General features: G+C 39.1%; 1 protein-coding gene across 2 annotated transcripts in view; it reads left to right on the top strand.

Moving 5' to 3' along the window:
* The window catches only part of usp24 (ubiquitin specific peptidase 24), a 200,138-nt gene that overhangs the window by 132,033 nt on the left and 51,507 nt on the right, over positions 1-16,598 (top strand). For both annotated transcript variants that reach the window (XM_078560934.1, XM_078560933.1), the window contains exons 40-49: positions 4,022-4,139; positions 4,294-4,438; positions 5,783-5,902; positions 7,606-7,734; positions 9,684-9,782; positions 9,866-9,948; positions 11,632-11,773; positions 14,072-14,191; positions 15,910-16,130; positions 16,318-16,442. In XM_078560934.1, coding sequence (XP_078417060.1) covers positions 4,022-4,139; positions 4,294-4,438; positions 5,783-5,902; positions 7,606-7,734; positions 9,684-9,782; positions 9,866-9,948; positions 11,632-11,773; positions 14,072-14,191; positions 15,910-16,130; positions 16,318-16,442 — 1,302 coding nt within the window. The remainder of the gene's footprint in view (positions 1-4,021; positions 4,140-4,293; positions 4,439-5,782; positions 5,903-7,605; positions 7,735-9,683; positions 9,783-9,865; positions 9,949-11,631; positions 11,774-14,071; positions 14,192-15,909; positions 16,131-16,317; positions 16,443-16,598) is intronic.

Raw genomic sequence — 16,598 nt, 5'->3', positions numbered from 1 at the left:
CTTGAACTGTGCTGAGACCAATGTTATAGCGAGTCATATAACTGAGGGAGTAGAGAGAGCTTTAAACTAACTGGTGGGGGAGGGATCATGTAGGGGAAGATTGAATAAATTAAAGGGAAATGACAAGGCAATAGATCAAGGTAGTAATAAAGGTAATGATAATCAAAGTTTGGCAGTAAGGGACAGCGATTACAAACTTGAGTGTGCCAGCTGATAGGGCCAGAGTTTACAAAAACAATTTTTAAAAAAACAGAATTAAGGGCTCTATCTGAATGCATGCAGCATTTGCAATAAAACAGATGAATTGTCAACTCAAATAGAAATTCAAATGTATGATAGCCATTATAGAGACCTGGCTACAAGGAAACCAAAGCTAGGTCCTGAATATCCAAGGGTGTGTGACATTCAGGAAGGATAGGAAGCTGGGAAAAGGTGGTGGGGGGTAGCTCTGTTAACTAAAGAGGGCATTAGTACTGTAGTGAGTGATGACCCCTGTTCTAAAGATCAAGACAATCAGTTTGGGTGGAACTAAGAAACAGCAAGGGGCAGAAAGCATTGATGGGAGTTGCTTATAGGCTAACAAACAACAGTGGTAATGAAAATCAGAATATAAATCAGGAAATTAGAGCTTTGTGTAGCAAGGGTAATACAGCAATCATGGGGGATTTCAATCTACATATAGAATGGATAAACCTAATTAGCACTCATGTTATGGAGGGCAAATTTTTGGAATGTATGCAAGATGGTTTTCTAGAGTAGTACATTGAGGAACCAACTAGGGAACTTTGGATCTTGTTTTGTGCAATAAAAGAGGGTTGATTAATAATCTTGCTGTAAAGGAGACTTTAGGAAAGATTGACCATAATATGATAGAACTTTACATTAAGTTTGAAAGTGATGTAGTTCAATCAGAGACTAGGGCCTTAAAGCTAAACAAAGGAAAGTATGAAGGTATGAGGGGCAAATTGGCTATGGTAGATTGGGAAACTATGTTAAAAAGTATGATGGTAGACAGACAATGGCCTCAGAACTAATACATAGTTCACAACAGAAATATATTCCTTTAATGCACAAAATCCCAGCAAGAAAAGTGTTCCAACCATGGCTAACGAAAGAAACCAAGGATTGCATTAGATCAAAGGAAGAGGCGTACAATGTTGCCCAAAAAAAATGTAAGCCTGAGAATTGGGAACATTTTAGAATTCTGCAAAGGAGGACCAAGAAAAATATTAAGAAAAGGAAAATAAAATGTGAGAGTAAACTAGCAAGAAACATAAAAACAGACTGTGAAAGCATCTATAGGTACGTAAAAGGAAAAGATTAGCAAAAACAAATGCGGGTCCATTACAAGCGGAGTCAGGAGAACTTGTAATGGGGAGCAAGGAAACGGCAGAGAAACTAAACAAATACTTTGTGTCTGCCTTCACGGGGGAAGATACTAAAAACCTCCCAGAAATAGTGGCAAATCAAGGAACTAGTGTAAATGAGAAACTGCAAGACAATATTAGTGAAAAAAAAACAGTAGTAGAGAAATTCAAGGGGCTTAAAGCAGATAAATCCTCTGGACCTGATGATCTACATCCCAGGGTATCGAAAGAGGTGGCTGCAGAAACAGTAGATGCATTGGTCTACTTTCAAAATTCTAGAGACCGTGGAACAGTTCCTGCAGATTGGAAGGTGGCAAATGTAACCCCAGTGTTTAAAAAAGGAGAGAGAGAGAAAATGGGGAGCTATAGACCTGTTAGCCTGACATTCCTAGAATTTATAATAATGGATGTGATAATAGGACACTTAGAAAATAATGGTAGGATTGGGCAGAGTCAACATGGATTTATGAAGGGGAAATCATGTTTAACAAACCTGTTGGAGTTTTTTTGAGGATGTAACTACCAGAATAGATAAGGGGAGAACCGGTGGTATATTTAGATTTTCAGAAAGCTTTTGGTAAGGTCCCACACAAGAGGTTAGTGAACAAAATTAGAGCTCATGGAATTGGGCGGAATATACTGGCTTGGACTGGAAACTGTTTAACGGACAGAAAACCAAGTGTAGGAATAAATGTCATTTTCAGGTTGTGACTAATGATCCACAAGGATCAGTGCTTGGGCGTCAGCTATTCACAATCTTTATCCATTGTTAGATTTGGAAATTAAATGTAATATTTTGAAGTTTGCAGATTACATAAAACTAGGTGGAAGTGTGAGTTGTAAGGAGGATGCAAAGATGCTTCAAGGAGTTTTGGAGAGGCTAAGCAAGTGAGCAAAAATTTGGCAGATGGAATACAATGTAGAGAAATGTGAGGCTATCCTCTTTGGTAGGAAAAACAGAAATACAGAGTATCTGTTAAATGGTGAGAGGCTGGGAATTGCTGAACTTAAAAGGGACTTGGGTGTCCTTGTTCATGAGCTAACATGCAGGGTACAGCCAGCAATTAAGGTAAATGGTATGTTGGCCTTTATTGCAAGAGGATTTGAGTCAAGGAGTAAAGATGACTTACTGCAATTATGTAGCACCTTGATGTGACTGTTCCTGGAATTTTGGTCGCCTTATCTAAGGAAAGATGTACTTGCCCCAGAGAGAGTGCAACGAAGGTTCACTAATTAACTCCAGTGATGGAGGAATTCTTCTATGAGGAATGATTAAATAAACTAGGCCTTTTATTTTCTGGAGTTTAGAAGAATAAGAGGTGATCTCATTCATATATACAAAATTCTTATAGGGCTCGACAGGGTAGATACAGAAAGGATATGGTATCTAGAAGCTGGGGACACAGTCCTAAATGACCTGGACCTTACTCTTGAGATTGAGATGAGGAGGAATTTATTCACTCAGAGGGTGGTGAATCTTTGGAATTCTCTGCTCCAGAGAGAGGGCTGTGGAGGCTCAATCGTTCAGTATGTTTAAGATTGAAATCGATAGATTTCTACTTATTAAAAACATCATGGGATACAGGGATAATGCAGGAAAATGATGTTGAAGTAGATCAATCATGAGCTCAATGAATGGCAGAGTGGGCTCGAAGGGCTGAATGGCCTACTCCTGTTCCTGTTTCTTATGTTCCTCTGTCACGTGGACTTTAACCTGAGGCCTTCAATTGCTTGCTCAAAATATCAGTTGCATGTTTGAGACGAGGATCAAGACTCACTTTATGACTCTATCATGTGTGGCCAATTTCCTTTGCTGTTTTCTGCCTTTTTTTTTCACATGAGCAGCACAAAAAAGGGGCATTGTGCTGATTTTAATTACCTGTTGACTCAGGAAAGAATGGTTGTCCAAATAAAAAACAACTCCACACTGGCCCAACCACAGTACCATTCTCCCTGTGGCAGTACCAGTTTAGTATGTGTCCAAATTGTATGGATTGTATTGATTAGTACTTTTGTACCTCACTGCAGAGGAGAGGTTCCTTGTGGACCATGTCATTGTGTCTAGCTTCATGAAGAGAGCATGGAAAAATATCAAAGTAGGTAACCTACATTATAAGTATGGGATACACACATCACTATGCACTGTTTTAGGCACTGCACTCCAACTCATAGTCAAGAATACTTCTTCTGATGCCTATTTCTATGTCAATATTAAGGTTATTCAAAATTCATCCTAAAAGTGGTGTCCACTTCCATCTATCTGTTCCCCAGCCAAATCCTTGATAGTAGAAACTCCATTTTCTTTTGGCATTCTATGCCTATGGAACCCACAAATAAAACATGAAACAAGAAAAGTGGATTGTTCCATCAGACCTGCTCTTTCGCAGATCATGTGCCACACACACTAGCCTGCCTTTTAAACTCCAGAACAAAGATTCAGCGTCCATCAGATGAAAGACTAGAGTATCTATTGATTTCCATATCTCACTTTTTAAATTGCTGCTACTGTTGGTTCCCAGTGCCAAATAACCCACTTGATTATAACTCCACTAACCTTTGATTTCACCCCTAATCAGATAATTTTTCTGTTTTGGAACCAACGAGACAAGGGATGGACTGTTTCTGATCTTACTAAACTGATTGATTTTATGCAGGACCATCATTAATCAAACAGCTCATGGAAGACTTCCTGTTCCGTGCTTCGAAAATCATCTTGACCAGCAGCAGTCCAGCTGGGAGCTGCTCGATTAGTCAACAGGATTTTCATCCAAAGTATGTAAGACCAGTCCTTTTTAATGTTTGTAGTAACCAAACAGTTTGCTCTGATTGGTTTCATAACTGTTGCCCCATCAACCTGGGCTAGATTTCACCTGAAGATGCAGAATTATAAATGCTGACACCATTCCATCTCTCATTCTCTCTTCAGGTGCAGTACAGTCAATAGCCGACTTGCTGCTTATGAGGTGCTGGTTATGTTAGCAGATAGCTCTTTGAGTAATCTCCAGCTTATCTCCAATGAGCTTCTCTCAATGCACCACCAGTTTGACCCTGCACTTACAAAGGAGTTTGAGGTAATGGCTCTTAGTGATTTCTTTTTGCCTCATAATATTATGCATGATAAGTTAATAAATGTCTTCTAAGCATTGCTGTCTCTGGGTAACTCGACCAGGTGCTATGGTGAGAGCATTTAGTTCCCCCCAACTGCACCCCACCCCCTCACCCGGGCTACAGACTCCCACTGCCGCATGCGACCCCACCCCCCCACCCTACCAGGCCTGAGTCAGACGGTTGGGCAAAAAGGATTGCCTGGATTTCCAGGTAGGAAAGTAGGAGTGGTGTGGCAATTCGACTCTGCCACTCCACGCAAATTCAGGCTTAATATATAATTATTCAAACTTTCAGTGAATACAGATAGAACATATTGGATTGGTCACCTCAAGTAACAATTTTCCTCATTTTAAAAAAAAAGCTTTCATCATTAGACCTGTGTTTTGCATTGTTGTACCTTTCTCCTTGAGGGAAAGCAGAAACTTGTCAACATATGGTTAGCGCAAGCATGGAGCATACATGTTGCCAATCTGCAGTACAGCATATTCCAACACCTGAGCAAAAAATAACTGCCAAATGTTATTGCTGTAGCTTATCAACAATGACTTGTCTTTTCTCCTCCTCAGTGCAAATCCTCCATCTTTTATCCCCACTCTGATTTTGCAACATGAGCAACTAGAGGCATCCATTTGTTTTTCTTCTCCTTCCTTAGCTCGCTATTGAACACTTCTCAATAATTAGATTCTTGAGTATTTTCTAAAGGAGCAGGAGACTATTTAAACCAGGAATAATCTATTCAAAAAAGTAAGAAAATGTGTTACAGCAGAGAACATGAATAGAAGTTTTTGTTTTAATTTCCGCAACATCAATAACATCTCTCACACATTTTCCATCAACAGATGTTTGTATCACAAAAATTGAGATTGTTTACAAAACTAGAAAATGGAAATGCAGTGATTTCATGCTTAAATCTTTGCAGTCCCTTTTTGCACCCTTCCATATCATTTCTGTTTATATTAGTTGGTCTGAGTTCAAGTTTTCAAATTGAAGTTGCTTAGCCCTCAGAGTAAATTATGACTATATTGCGTTTTGATGTTCAAAGCATTGTTTTAAATTTCTGCAGCAAGTTTTTAATTATTCTTTTATTCTCCCAATTTGTTATCTTAAAACTTGTCCTGAAAATCTTACTTTGCCAGAAGTATCAGCTCTTCTGCAGGAAGTCTTATTTTAGCCTAGCAGTAGGAGTTTTATCTGTCACGTCCCAATCAATTTTATGATGTTTTTCAATTTGTGTTTACTTGAACTGTAATGTATTTCTTGAATTCATTGTGTGTTTTATTATCTGCACTTGGAATTTTTGTATTTAGTACTTGCCACCTGTTGATAGCCGCTCTGTCTCTGGGTTTGTGGGATTGAAGAATGGAGGAGCCACATGCTATATGAATGCAGTATTCCAGCAACTTTACATGCAGCCTGGATTACCAGAGGTAATGGTGTTTTTAATTATTTAATTTTTCCCCTTATTGATTTTTTTTGGATCTACTGAGTCATGTGTCACTCTTGCCCAAATGGGCAATAACATAATTTTAGCTCAATGCTACAGAAGAGATATCAGCTAAGAGATGAAGATGAGACCTCAGTGGAATGACTTCCTCTCCTTGACGGTGCAGCCAAGATTGAGATTCAGGAATTGCAGATGCAAATACTATCCTTCATAGCATTCCTTACTACTTTAATAAAAAACATTTTTCACTTTTCTAGTTCAAATTTTAAAATTTACTAGAATATGAAATTAACTTTGGAATATTTTGAGTAGTTATGGACTCTCAGCGCCTTGTTGATGTAAGAAGTGAAAAATTTTACACTGATCTCTCTCTGTTGAATTTAAAACAGTAGAGTGAGCTTTAGTCTGCACCCAAAAGCAATGTATATAACGTTTGATGCTTAGGAATACTTACACTTGGTACCAAATACCAAAATATTACATTATTAATTGCTAGCAGCCATTATCTTTAAGCGAGACTTTGGGAAGATGGGTTTCTGCCTCTGATTCCTAACGCATTGATTTTTCGAATTGGCATGCTGTCAGAGAGGTACTAAACAAAAGTAATTCCATGCGGAGATGGATAACATTGCACATCTTTGGTATTAATAATGGCTTTGGGTAAATGCATTTGGAGCAATTAATGCTCTGTTTTTGGGTAAATGTTATTTTGAATTACATTTTGAAAAATATGTGTAAAAATAATACATTTGTTGTAAATGTATAGGACTTCATATTTTTAATCTGAACCACACCCTGTATTAAACAGTTTGTATTAAAAAACAAATCCTCAAAGAAACAAATCAGTTTTGAAGAATGCACTCTACTGCCAACAACCACTGGTATCAAACCCAATAATTCTGATGCTATCCATGACTTCAGATCATTAATTTCACACCGTTAGTTTGGGATTGGTGTCATAATTTGTTCTGGATACATATTAGTGTCAGACTTCAAAGTTCAATATCATTTACACCCTATTCAGTTCACAAGTCTCCAGAAAGATGTTGTGGAGGCAGGAACTTGTGTGTTTATCTTTATCCTTCATTGCTTCACAGGTGTGTCCCTTGTACAGGTGACCAGTGCATATTGTCAAGGAGAGATTAGGAAAACACATTTTGCAGAAATAATTTCTTCTTTTGCTCAATATCCTCCAACAAATTCAAGAGCATAGTGGTTATATTACTGGACCAGTAATCCAATGATCACCAGGACAGTTTCAGAATTGGAGTTTTTTTAAATCTGAAAATAAATAAAAAGCTGGTATCAGTAAAATTGGCCATAAAGCTGCAGGATTATTAAAAAAGCCCTACTGGCTCAATAATATCCTTTTAAGGAAGAAACATTGACATTCTTACCTGATGTAGCCTAAATGTGACACCAATCTCACATTAATGTGGTTAATTCTTTACTGACCTCTGAAATGACCTAGCAAGCAAGGCCCACAAGGGCAATCTCGGGCAACTAGGGATGGACAATAAATGACACCCACGTCCTTAGAATGAATAACAAAGAAGGAACTGACTTGTGAATGATGCCCTCAGTGCTCTTCAATAAATGCTGTACAGTAGCAAACAGAAAAAAAATCATGTCTAAGGGTTTGGTTTAGATTTCTCTCATGGTCAATTTTTCTGTCCCTTCTTACAGGCAATGCTGTCAGTAGATGACGATGATGATGAGAATCCAGAAGAGAATGTTTTCTATCAGGTTCAGTCTCTCTTTGGGCACTTGATGGAAAGCAAATTGCAATATTACGTCCCAGAGACATTTTGGAAGGTTAGAAACTTGGAAATAACATAGAATTGTCTTATTTTCAGCGATTAATTCATTGGACATTTTCTTCAGTAAAATGCATGAATTGTGTTGGACAAATCTTTTGAGAAGTATGTGATGTTTGAACAATAATATCTCACCTCAGCCAAATCACTTAGAAACCTAGCTTAAGAACCTTGCCCAACATTCCAGATAGTGCTGTCTAATCGTCACAGCCTCGAACCCAGCGCATGATGCTGAACACTGGGGCGGATGTAGGTGTGTTGCTGTGTGTCGAACCAGGAAGGAAATCTGAAACATTTGAAAAGATGAGGGAATTTCAAAACTAAGGAACTTGAGTAAATACTTCACAATCAATTGTGGAATAAGCTGTTAACAGTTACAGTGAATGTGCTGGAGGGAGTAAACAAACATTGATTTGGTACCCGCAGCCTGAATAAAATGCAAATAGTTCGGGCCCTGAATGCGAATTTTAATGAAGGTAAACATTAATTATATTCTGAGCTTGTAGCTGATATGTGACCATCATATTTATACCTGTTGAACAAATGCAGCTGAGAAGAATTCAGATGCAAATGAATTTTGCATTTATATAGTACCTTGTCACACACTCAGGATATCTTAATGTTCCACAATAAATTACTTTGAAGTGTAGTCCCTACTATGTATTGACTACGGAACTGACTCATTGGTACACCGAAATGTCAGCCAGAATTATATGATCAAATCAAGTAGGACATGAATCTTAGGATTGTCCTTGATAGTCGACCTGTGCAGAAAAGTGGGAAATACATTGAGATGCAGTGGAGTGTTCAGCCTTCTTTCTGATCTTTCTGATTGACAAAAGCCTTCAAACTAACCAGAGGTCAGTGCCATGATTCCACAAACACAGTTTTTCTGACACAGAACTTCACTTAAAAGCTTAAATAACTGAAGTAACAAGCTAAGAAATTATCTGTCTTCCTTTCTACTGTTTGCAGACAGTGGTATGCTGAGATTCAGTCTTAGTTCAGGCAGCTTTCAGTAGCTGCTCTGCCTGTGAACCTATACTGTATATGTCAGTGAATTGATTGGCATGTCTTTTCAAGGTCAAACAATGTCCCCTCGAATTTTGCTTTTGCTTACACAGCCTGCTGGTTGCACTGCACAATTTCTTTAAGATTGCTGTGCATGTACAAGTCTTAAAGGAAACTTTGAAAGTCGCTGGCTACCATCTCTTAATAGTGATCTCAGCTGATTCCCCAAACCCTGTATCTGATGCATTCCCAATACTGTTACTTCCCCCACACACTGTTCGCGTGGCAGAGTCTGCTGCGAAAACTTTAGTTTTGTCTTTTTTACCTTGACTCAATTTCTTTCTGTTTATCAGGCATCCCCGCTCCATTCTCCACAAGAGACAACTTACCTAAAATACTGTAACCCATGTCCTCATTTGCACCCCACCATTTCCACCCTTAGCAAGCTCTACTAGTTGCCTCAATAAATTGATGTGGAGACCCTTGTCCTTGCCTTCAAACCTCTCCATGACCTTGCTCCACCCTACCACAGTGATTTTCAGCTCTGTTGGCATTGCAGTGGGCCATTGGAAGAGATGAATCAAATGGCCTTTTCCCATTTCATGGCTTGCTCTTGCACCTCCTCTTTTTCCAGGACTTAATTCTTAATCTCAGCCATGCTTTTGCAAGGTTCAGAGTTGTGGCTAGTTCACCACTCACATAGAGGAAAAAATTTGAACAAGTCCCAGTTGGAAAACTATCAGCTGAATGTACAACGACACTGGGAAAGAGACCTGAAAACCATTTGTCTACCTTCTGTCTTTACTGAGTTAAATTATGTTCTAGAAGAAGAAATTAAAATAACTGAACATGTAACTTACAAAATAAACTGTTGTCCAGACAATATTTTAGCAAATGTTGTATATTAATTCTTTGCATGCCCACTTATTCTCTCAGATTTTTAAGCTATGGAATAAGGAGCTGTATGTACGTGAGCAGCAAGATGCATATGAGTTTTTTACCAGCCTGATAGACCAATTGGATGAGCACCTTAAGGTAGGTACATGACAACACTTGAACATACACAGAATCCTCCTATATTTTCATGATACAATTCACAATGTTTGATGTTGTGACAGAAACTTGGACGTGAACAGTTTTTCAAGAACACTTTCCAGGGCATCTTCTCCGATCAGAAGATCTGCAAAGATTGTCCTCATAGGTAAGTAGCTTTATCTTCATGTAGGTTGACAACAATGTATTTTTAAAAAAAAACAAACCTTAGGGTTTATTGAATTGTTTATTTTATTTAGCAAAGAATGCCGCAACTTAATCTTTGCAAGGTTTTTGGGATTGCAGAGGATGAAAGTAGTGTAATTTTAAAAGAAACCTAACCCTCCTAGACCATTTCATCTTGGCGTAAGCAGCATTCTCTCAAACTCTTTTGAGTTATCAACAGTCACAGATTGCAACTCTTTCGAGTACAATCACAGTTCTTGGTTTCCAGGAGTGGGACATGAACCCACAACCCTCTGATTCAAAGGCGAGGGTGCTATGAACTGAGCCACAGCTGACACCTCTATTCTCTCAAGCTGCTGCTAAGCCACTCTAAAGCTAATTGGTAAGTTTTATAGGTTCATTAAGGCACAGAAGGAGGCCATTCGACTCATCAAGTCTATGCTGCCTTTCTGTACACCAATCCAGTCAGCCCCATTCATCGTTCCATCCCCATAGTACTACAAGCTTATTTCGATCAAATGCCCATCCAAGTTCCTTTTGAAATCATTAATTGTCTGCTCCCACCATCCTCGTGGGTAGCGAGGTCCAGGTCATTACCACTTGCTACTCGTTGTGGGGGAGGCAGAGCAATGCTCAATCAGTAGACATTTTTAGCTGCTCCCTTTGTCCAGCCTGCTCACTGCGCATTCAGGAACTTGCCTGCAACCAACCTCGGTATAAAGCCTGCATTTTTTTGGTTACTATTTTTTATTCTAAAACCTTTCTCAGTGGTTGGGGGAAGGGCTTTGCAAGGCAGTAGTTGCAAAATTCCTTTGGCCTGCATAAAGTCTCAGCCACTGGTTTCAGTGACCTAAGTGGGGGGATCAGAGGGGAATTTTCAAGGATATATTTTACCCCTTATTGGCCCTGCGCTTTTCTCTTTATTCACTGACTGTGATTTTTAAATGGGCTGGGAATAAAACTGCCAGTGCTGAAAATCGGAAACAAAAAGCAAAAAATATGCAGTACACGCAGCAGATCTAACAGCCTCAATGACGAGAAACAAAGGTCATTGTAGAATACTGTAACTGACAAAACAATGCTGCTCTCACATGGCTGAGACCTCTAAAACTGAGTCCCATTCAAAAGCATATTCCTCCTTCACGATTTTGCTATTTGCGAGGTTTCACGGGAACGTAACCTTCGCGAATGGCAGGACTTTACTGTACATTCCAAAACACAGCTTCCATTTATGTAATTGCATTTACATAACAAAATGACCCAAAACACTTCACAAAGGCCAAAATTTGGCATGGTTTCTGAAGTGCATTTGAGCCTTCCACCTTTAGTATCCTGTTCCAGTGCTGAGTTCCTCTTAATCTTCTGCCAACCTAGCGCACTTGGAGATTGTCCACCTGTATCAAATCATTCTTCTGTTACCTCCGTTAAAAGAATTGTTGTAAATTGCTAAGTAAGCTTAAATCTCAATAGTTCCTCCACCAGGTCACAGCCTTCATTTGTGCACCAAAGGTATGTAGTCAAATTTTATTTAGGGCTTTATTGTACTTCTAACTAATGGAATAAGATAAATGCTCAACACTCATATTCAGCTAGCATTTGCTAGCTCTGAAGATGAGAGTAGATATACTTACTTGAAATTTGAGTTTCTAATCAACTTTTCCTGTAGATATGAGCGTGAGGAAGCATTTATGGCACTGAACTTGGGAGTGACGTCCTGCCAAAGCCTGGAGATCTCACTAGATCAGTTTGTGAGAGGTGAGGTGCTTGAAGGAGGCAATGCATACTACTGTGAGAAATGTAAAGAAAAGGTAAGTTTACTGAAAGCCATCAGCATTTTTATAAATGGAGTGCAGCAGTTCACACTGATCAGGAATTGAATGACTTTAAACAAGTTACCTTGATGTGTACTTGATGCTGTTGTCCAGAGACCATGTCGGTGGACCTTGCACCAAACCCTGTTTGCTGACCATCACTAGAATTGAATGCAAAAAAGTCAGCAACAAAGCTTTGAAGTTTGAGTCCTAATATGGTGAGAGCCACATCTGAAATTTGGGTGCTGGTGGCCTTTAGCACTAGAGTTGGATTTGTTTAGATTAAGGCGACCAAAGACAGACAGACTGGACATAAGGCTGGAGAAACTTGCAGAGAAAAGGTAGACCAAGGCCATGGACGGGTTTGAGAAAGAGGATGAGTTCAGGTTGGGTTATCAGGCCCCAATGTTGTTTTGCAAGAACACGATGAAGGCCAAGCAGGGCTTAGTGTGGGACGGGATGCTGATGGATGTATTTTGGACCAGTTGTCATTTGTGAAGGATGGACGAGCAACAAGGAGGCCAATGGTCAAATTGACATCAGAGGTGACTAAAGCATGTGTATGAGGTAGAAGCTATCAGTGTTTCACAGATGGAAATGGGACATATGAAATGAAGCTCAATTGTGGGTCAGCAGGATGCCAAGACGAGACAAAAACTGGAAATGAGAGAAAGCAATTGCCTGATTTCTGAGGTAAAAACATACTGGTCAGTATACAGCTTAAAGCTGAGGATGGTTAGTGTTCATTAGAATGTCCAACAACTGTGCAATACCACCCCTTATGCATGCTTTTATAACCTCTACATTCAATTTGACTAGTGACACCTTGTTATTCTCTCATCCTCCACAAATGCCGTGGAGTCCAAAATATGGTTGTCCAATGCTGAGGGGCCTGCCTGCCCTTCACCTTTATCATGCAAATCAATATTGGAGTCTTCTACCCCTTTTCTGTTTATACATTTGGGGAGAGGTGCTTTCACTGAGTCACTGATTATACTTTTTCCACCTGATATGATTTAAACATAAAGGGAAAGATTGGATTGCACTGCTATTTCTTGCTAAAAGTTTTTGTATTTATGAATTTTTGATATTTGTTGAGGTAATGTTTATGCCATTATATTGCTCACTGTATATCATTGCCTTAGAGCTACATCATGTAAGATGTTTTGTGGCATAAGACCTCACGATGTAAGACATTCTCTGTAATGAGTTACAAGAAAAATGTGCTTATTCTCCATATGATGCTTGTTGGTAAAACAGTTATGGCATTAATACTAAAAAATATCTGAAATCCATGGAAGAAATGTTCAAAGCCGTGAACTACAACCCTGTTGAGGCCTACAGGAAAGAATTTGCGTTTGTCATTTTCTGACTATTTCATCTCGCATGATTTCAGAAGTTGAACCATACCTAACACAAATCTGGTTTCTTTTTATTTTGGTGACATGTGTCATTGTAGTGTAAGTGAGTTTCCAACCCACTTTCCTCTCCTTCACAAAGACCACCTACTCTCACCCAATTAAGCTCTTTCTCAGGTCATCTGCCACTGAAATAGCCATCTAGTGCCACCTTCAGCCTCAACTATTTGATGCTCCTGGGAAGCTTCGCATTCTCCACCCTCCATAGACTTTAGCCTACCTAAAATTTTGTCGCCCATTTCCTATCCACAGCAGGTCCTGTCCACCCATTACCTTGTCCTTTCTAACCTACATTGGTGCCTGGTTTCCCAACCTAGCCCCCAGTTTTAAAATCTGATCTCTTTATATAAATCCCTCCATGTCTCACACTTCCCTCCCTGTAAACTTATTCAGCCTTACAAACAGCCCTACAACCTTACCTTTGACCGTAGCCTCTTGTACATACCTCCCTCCCTTCACCTCCGCATTAATGGCTATCCTTCAGCAATCTAGACCTCACACTCTGAAATTCCTTCCTAAACCTCTCCAGCTCTCCTTCCTTCTTTTGAGACCCTACTCTTTTAATCAAGCTTTTTATCACCTTACCCAGTGTGTCCTTTTTTGGCTTGGTATCTTGAACCTTGGAATGTTTTCCATGTTAAAGATGCTATATAAATGTAAGTTATTGTTGTATGGTAAAAATTGTGTGATGATATAAGATTTCTTGAATTATGGAACTGAACCTTGCTGTGTTCAAGTGGTCACCTTTCTGTTTTCCTTCAATAGCAATTGCCAGCAGATAGATTTAATAATAGAGATGACACTGTGTGGATTTTTTTCCTCGGTATGGGAGTGCTGTTGCCTATACACTATGTTCCTTTTTTGTTTTTTCTTCCAGAGGACAACAGTGAAGCGAATGTGCATCAAGTCTCTACCCAGTGTGTTAGTCATCCATTTAATGAGATTCGGGTTCGACTGGGAAAATGGGCGTTCTATCAAGTACGATGAACAAATAAGGGTAAATGTGTAGCCTGTATATAGTGCTAACTCTTTAAGCAGATAAAAAAATTAAAAACCAAACTTATCATTTCTCATATATTCTATATACTAAATGAGTGTCATCATCTAAATATACAAAATAATGGGACAATCTGACGAATGTATTCTTGTCCATAATAAATTAGTGTTTTGCTTTTTTATTACTACTAACAGTATACACAAGTTTAAATCAGTTATTACTAGTTGTATTCTGTAAACTGGGGGCAATTTGCATTACTCATTGGCTCATGTTCACATCTCTTAGCAAGGCTGGAATAGTTATGGAGAGCCTTGATGTAAATACTCTGATTGAAGGTGTTGTACCTGGATGAGGTCTTGTCTTATTCAAAGTATTTGGCACAAAGCAGTGAAATCGCATCTCATTCAATCAAAAATTCTAAGGGACATTCTAGGTAGTGAGTCTAGATTAACAGCTGTACCTAGGATGGAGACATGGCTCAAACCTGTGCATAGAATATAATCACTTCTCTGTAATCATTTTGGTAGACAGCTGTGGTGAGAGGTGTTGTGAGCACATATTTAGAGGTTCAGAGTATGTTGAGAAAAGTGCAAAGAAGTGTTTATAAAATTTTTTGCTAAGTACTGTTCTTCTGTCTGTGCTACATTAAAATAATAGTTTATTTTCATAGACATTCAGCCTGTCTATAAAAGCTGAAGAGGATCACATGATAGCATGTGGTATGTTCCAGTGGACCATAATACAATGATAAGGATTGTCTTTTTGATCTCAGGGCTTCACTATGATTTACCATGGTAGTGGGCTGATGCTCTGATTCATAACGTATGCAAAGTGAACTAATGGGGGCAGCTGGTGACACTGAGCCAGAGTAGAATAAGTAATGTAAAACTCAAAAACTTAATAGAAAGTTTTTTTTCTAAAGTCCCGTGTCTAGATGTGCAAACATCTGCTTCTTCTGTGCCTGCTATATGTAAAATATCCATTTGGGTATTTTTTTTTCTTTATTCTTTTATTGGATGTGAGCATCATTGACAAGGCCAGCATTTGCTGCCCATTCCTAATTGTCCTTGAACTGAGTGGCTTGCTAGGCCATTTCAGAGGGCAGTTATGAGTCAACCACATTGCTGTGAGTCTGGAGTCACATGTAGGCCAGACTGCGCAAGGGTGGCAGATTTCTTTCCTTAAAGGACATTAGTGAACCAGGTGGGTTTTTATGACAATAGTTGAATATGGTGCCATGAAACCATCAAGATTTATTAATTGAATTTAAACTCCACCAGCTGCCATGGTGGGATTTGAACCCATGTCCCCAGAGGAATAGCCTGGGCCTCTGGATTACTAGTGCAGTGACATTACCACCATGCCACAGTCTCCCTTTAAATTAAATCTTAGTCCTTCCCTTCACCACCCTCAATTCATTCTGAATTTAGAAAATAGCTTCTGCATCTTAGCTCCACAAATTTAAAGAAACAAACAAAGACCAGTTGTTTAACAAAATCTCTGAAAAGGGATGCAGCACCACAAGATAGTTTGTCTCGGAATAGGATATCAGAGTCACAATGTGAATTAAGAATTTAATTGCTCACTGAGTCAATACATTTGTCCGTTGATATGCTATGCTTATTACTGTTTGGTTTATTATAGCAATGTTTATCACTTGCATGAATTCAGAACTGCTCGGCAATTCATCTCCATCTGTTTCCTCTTTATCTTACCAGTTTCCTTGGCTTTTAAACATGGAGCCTTATACGGTGTCTGGAATGGCACGGCAAGAGCATTCTTCCGAACATGGTGAAAATGGCAAAACAGGTGATCATGTGGGTGGAGGCTCTCCTCGAAAGAAAGGCGCCCCAACTGAAAACTATGAGCTGGTTGGAGTAATTGTTCACAGTGGCCAGGCACACGCTGGACACTATTACTCATTCATCAAGGACAGGAGGCGAGTGAAGAATATAAAATGGTTTAAGAACTTGAATATTTTTTGATTTCAGCAGGCTGTTAATTTGAAAATATAAACATAAGGAAGGAATTTTGCAGGGTTGCAACCGATCAGAGCTAATGAGTAACTTGCTTCATGCTAAATTTGGTTTGGTTCTGGGCTTACTTTCCACTCTTTGATTCTGCAGGGCTAGTGGCAAAGGAAAATGGTACAAATTCAATGACACGGTGGTGGAAGAGTTTGATCTAAATGATGAGACGTTGGAGTTTGAATGTTTTGGTGGAGAGTACAGACCTAAAGTGTATGATCAATGTAAGTTAGTTTGGAACTCTCAAGGTCTCCAGGAGTTTGTGTTTCTGCTTTAAACTAGCAGTTCTACTGAACAGAGGCTTTGGCTCGCTAATGGTAAGGTTAGAAAGACAAGGTAGGGAAAAAAACATTAAAACCTCAATTGATTTTCCAGCCTAT

This window comes from Cetorhinus maximus, chromosome 17 (genome assembly GCF_964194155.1).
Source record: "Cetorhinus maximus chromosome 17, sCetMax3.hap1.1, whole genome shotgun sequence".
Classification (NCBI taxonomy): Eukaryota; Metazoa; Chordata; class Chondrichthyes; order Lamniformes; family Cetorhinidae; genus Cetorhinus; species Cetorhinus maximus.
The sequence above is the reverse complement of the archived record's forward strand: the minus strand, read 5'-3'. Positions and strand labels throughout refer to the sequence as shown.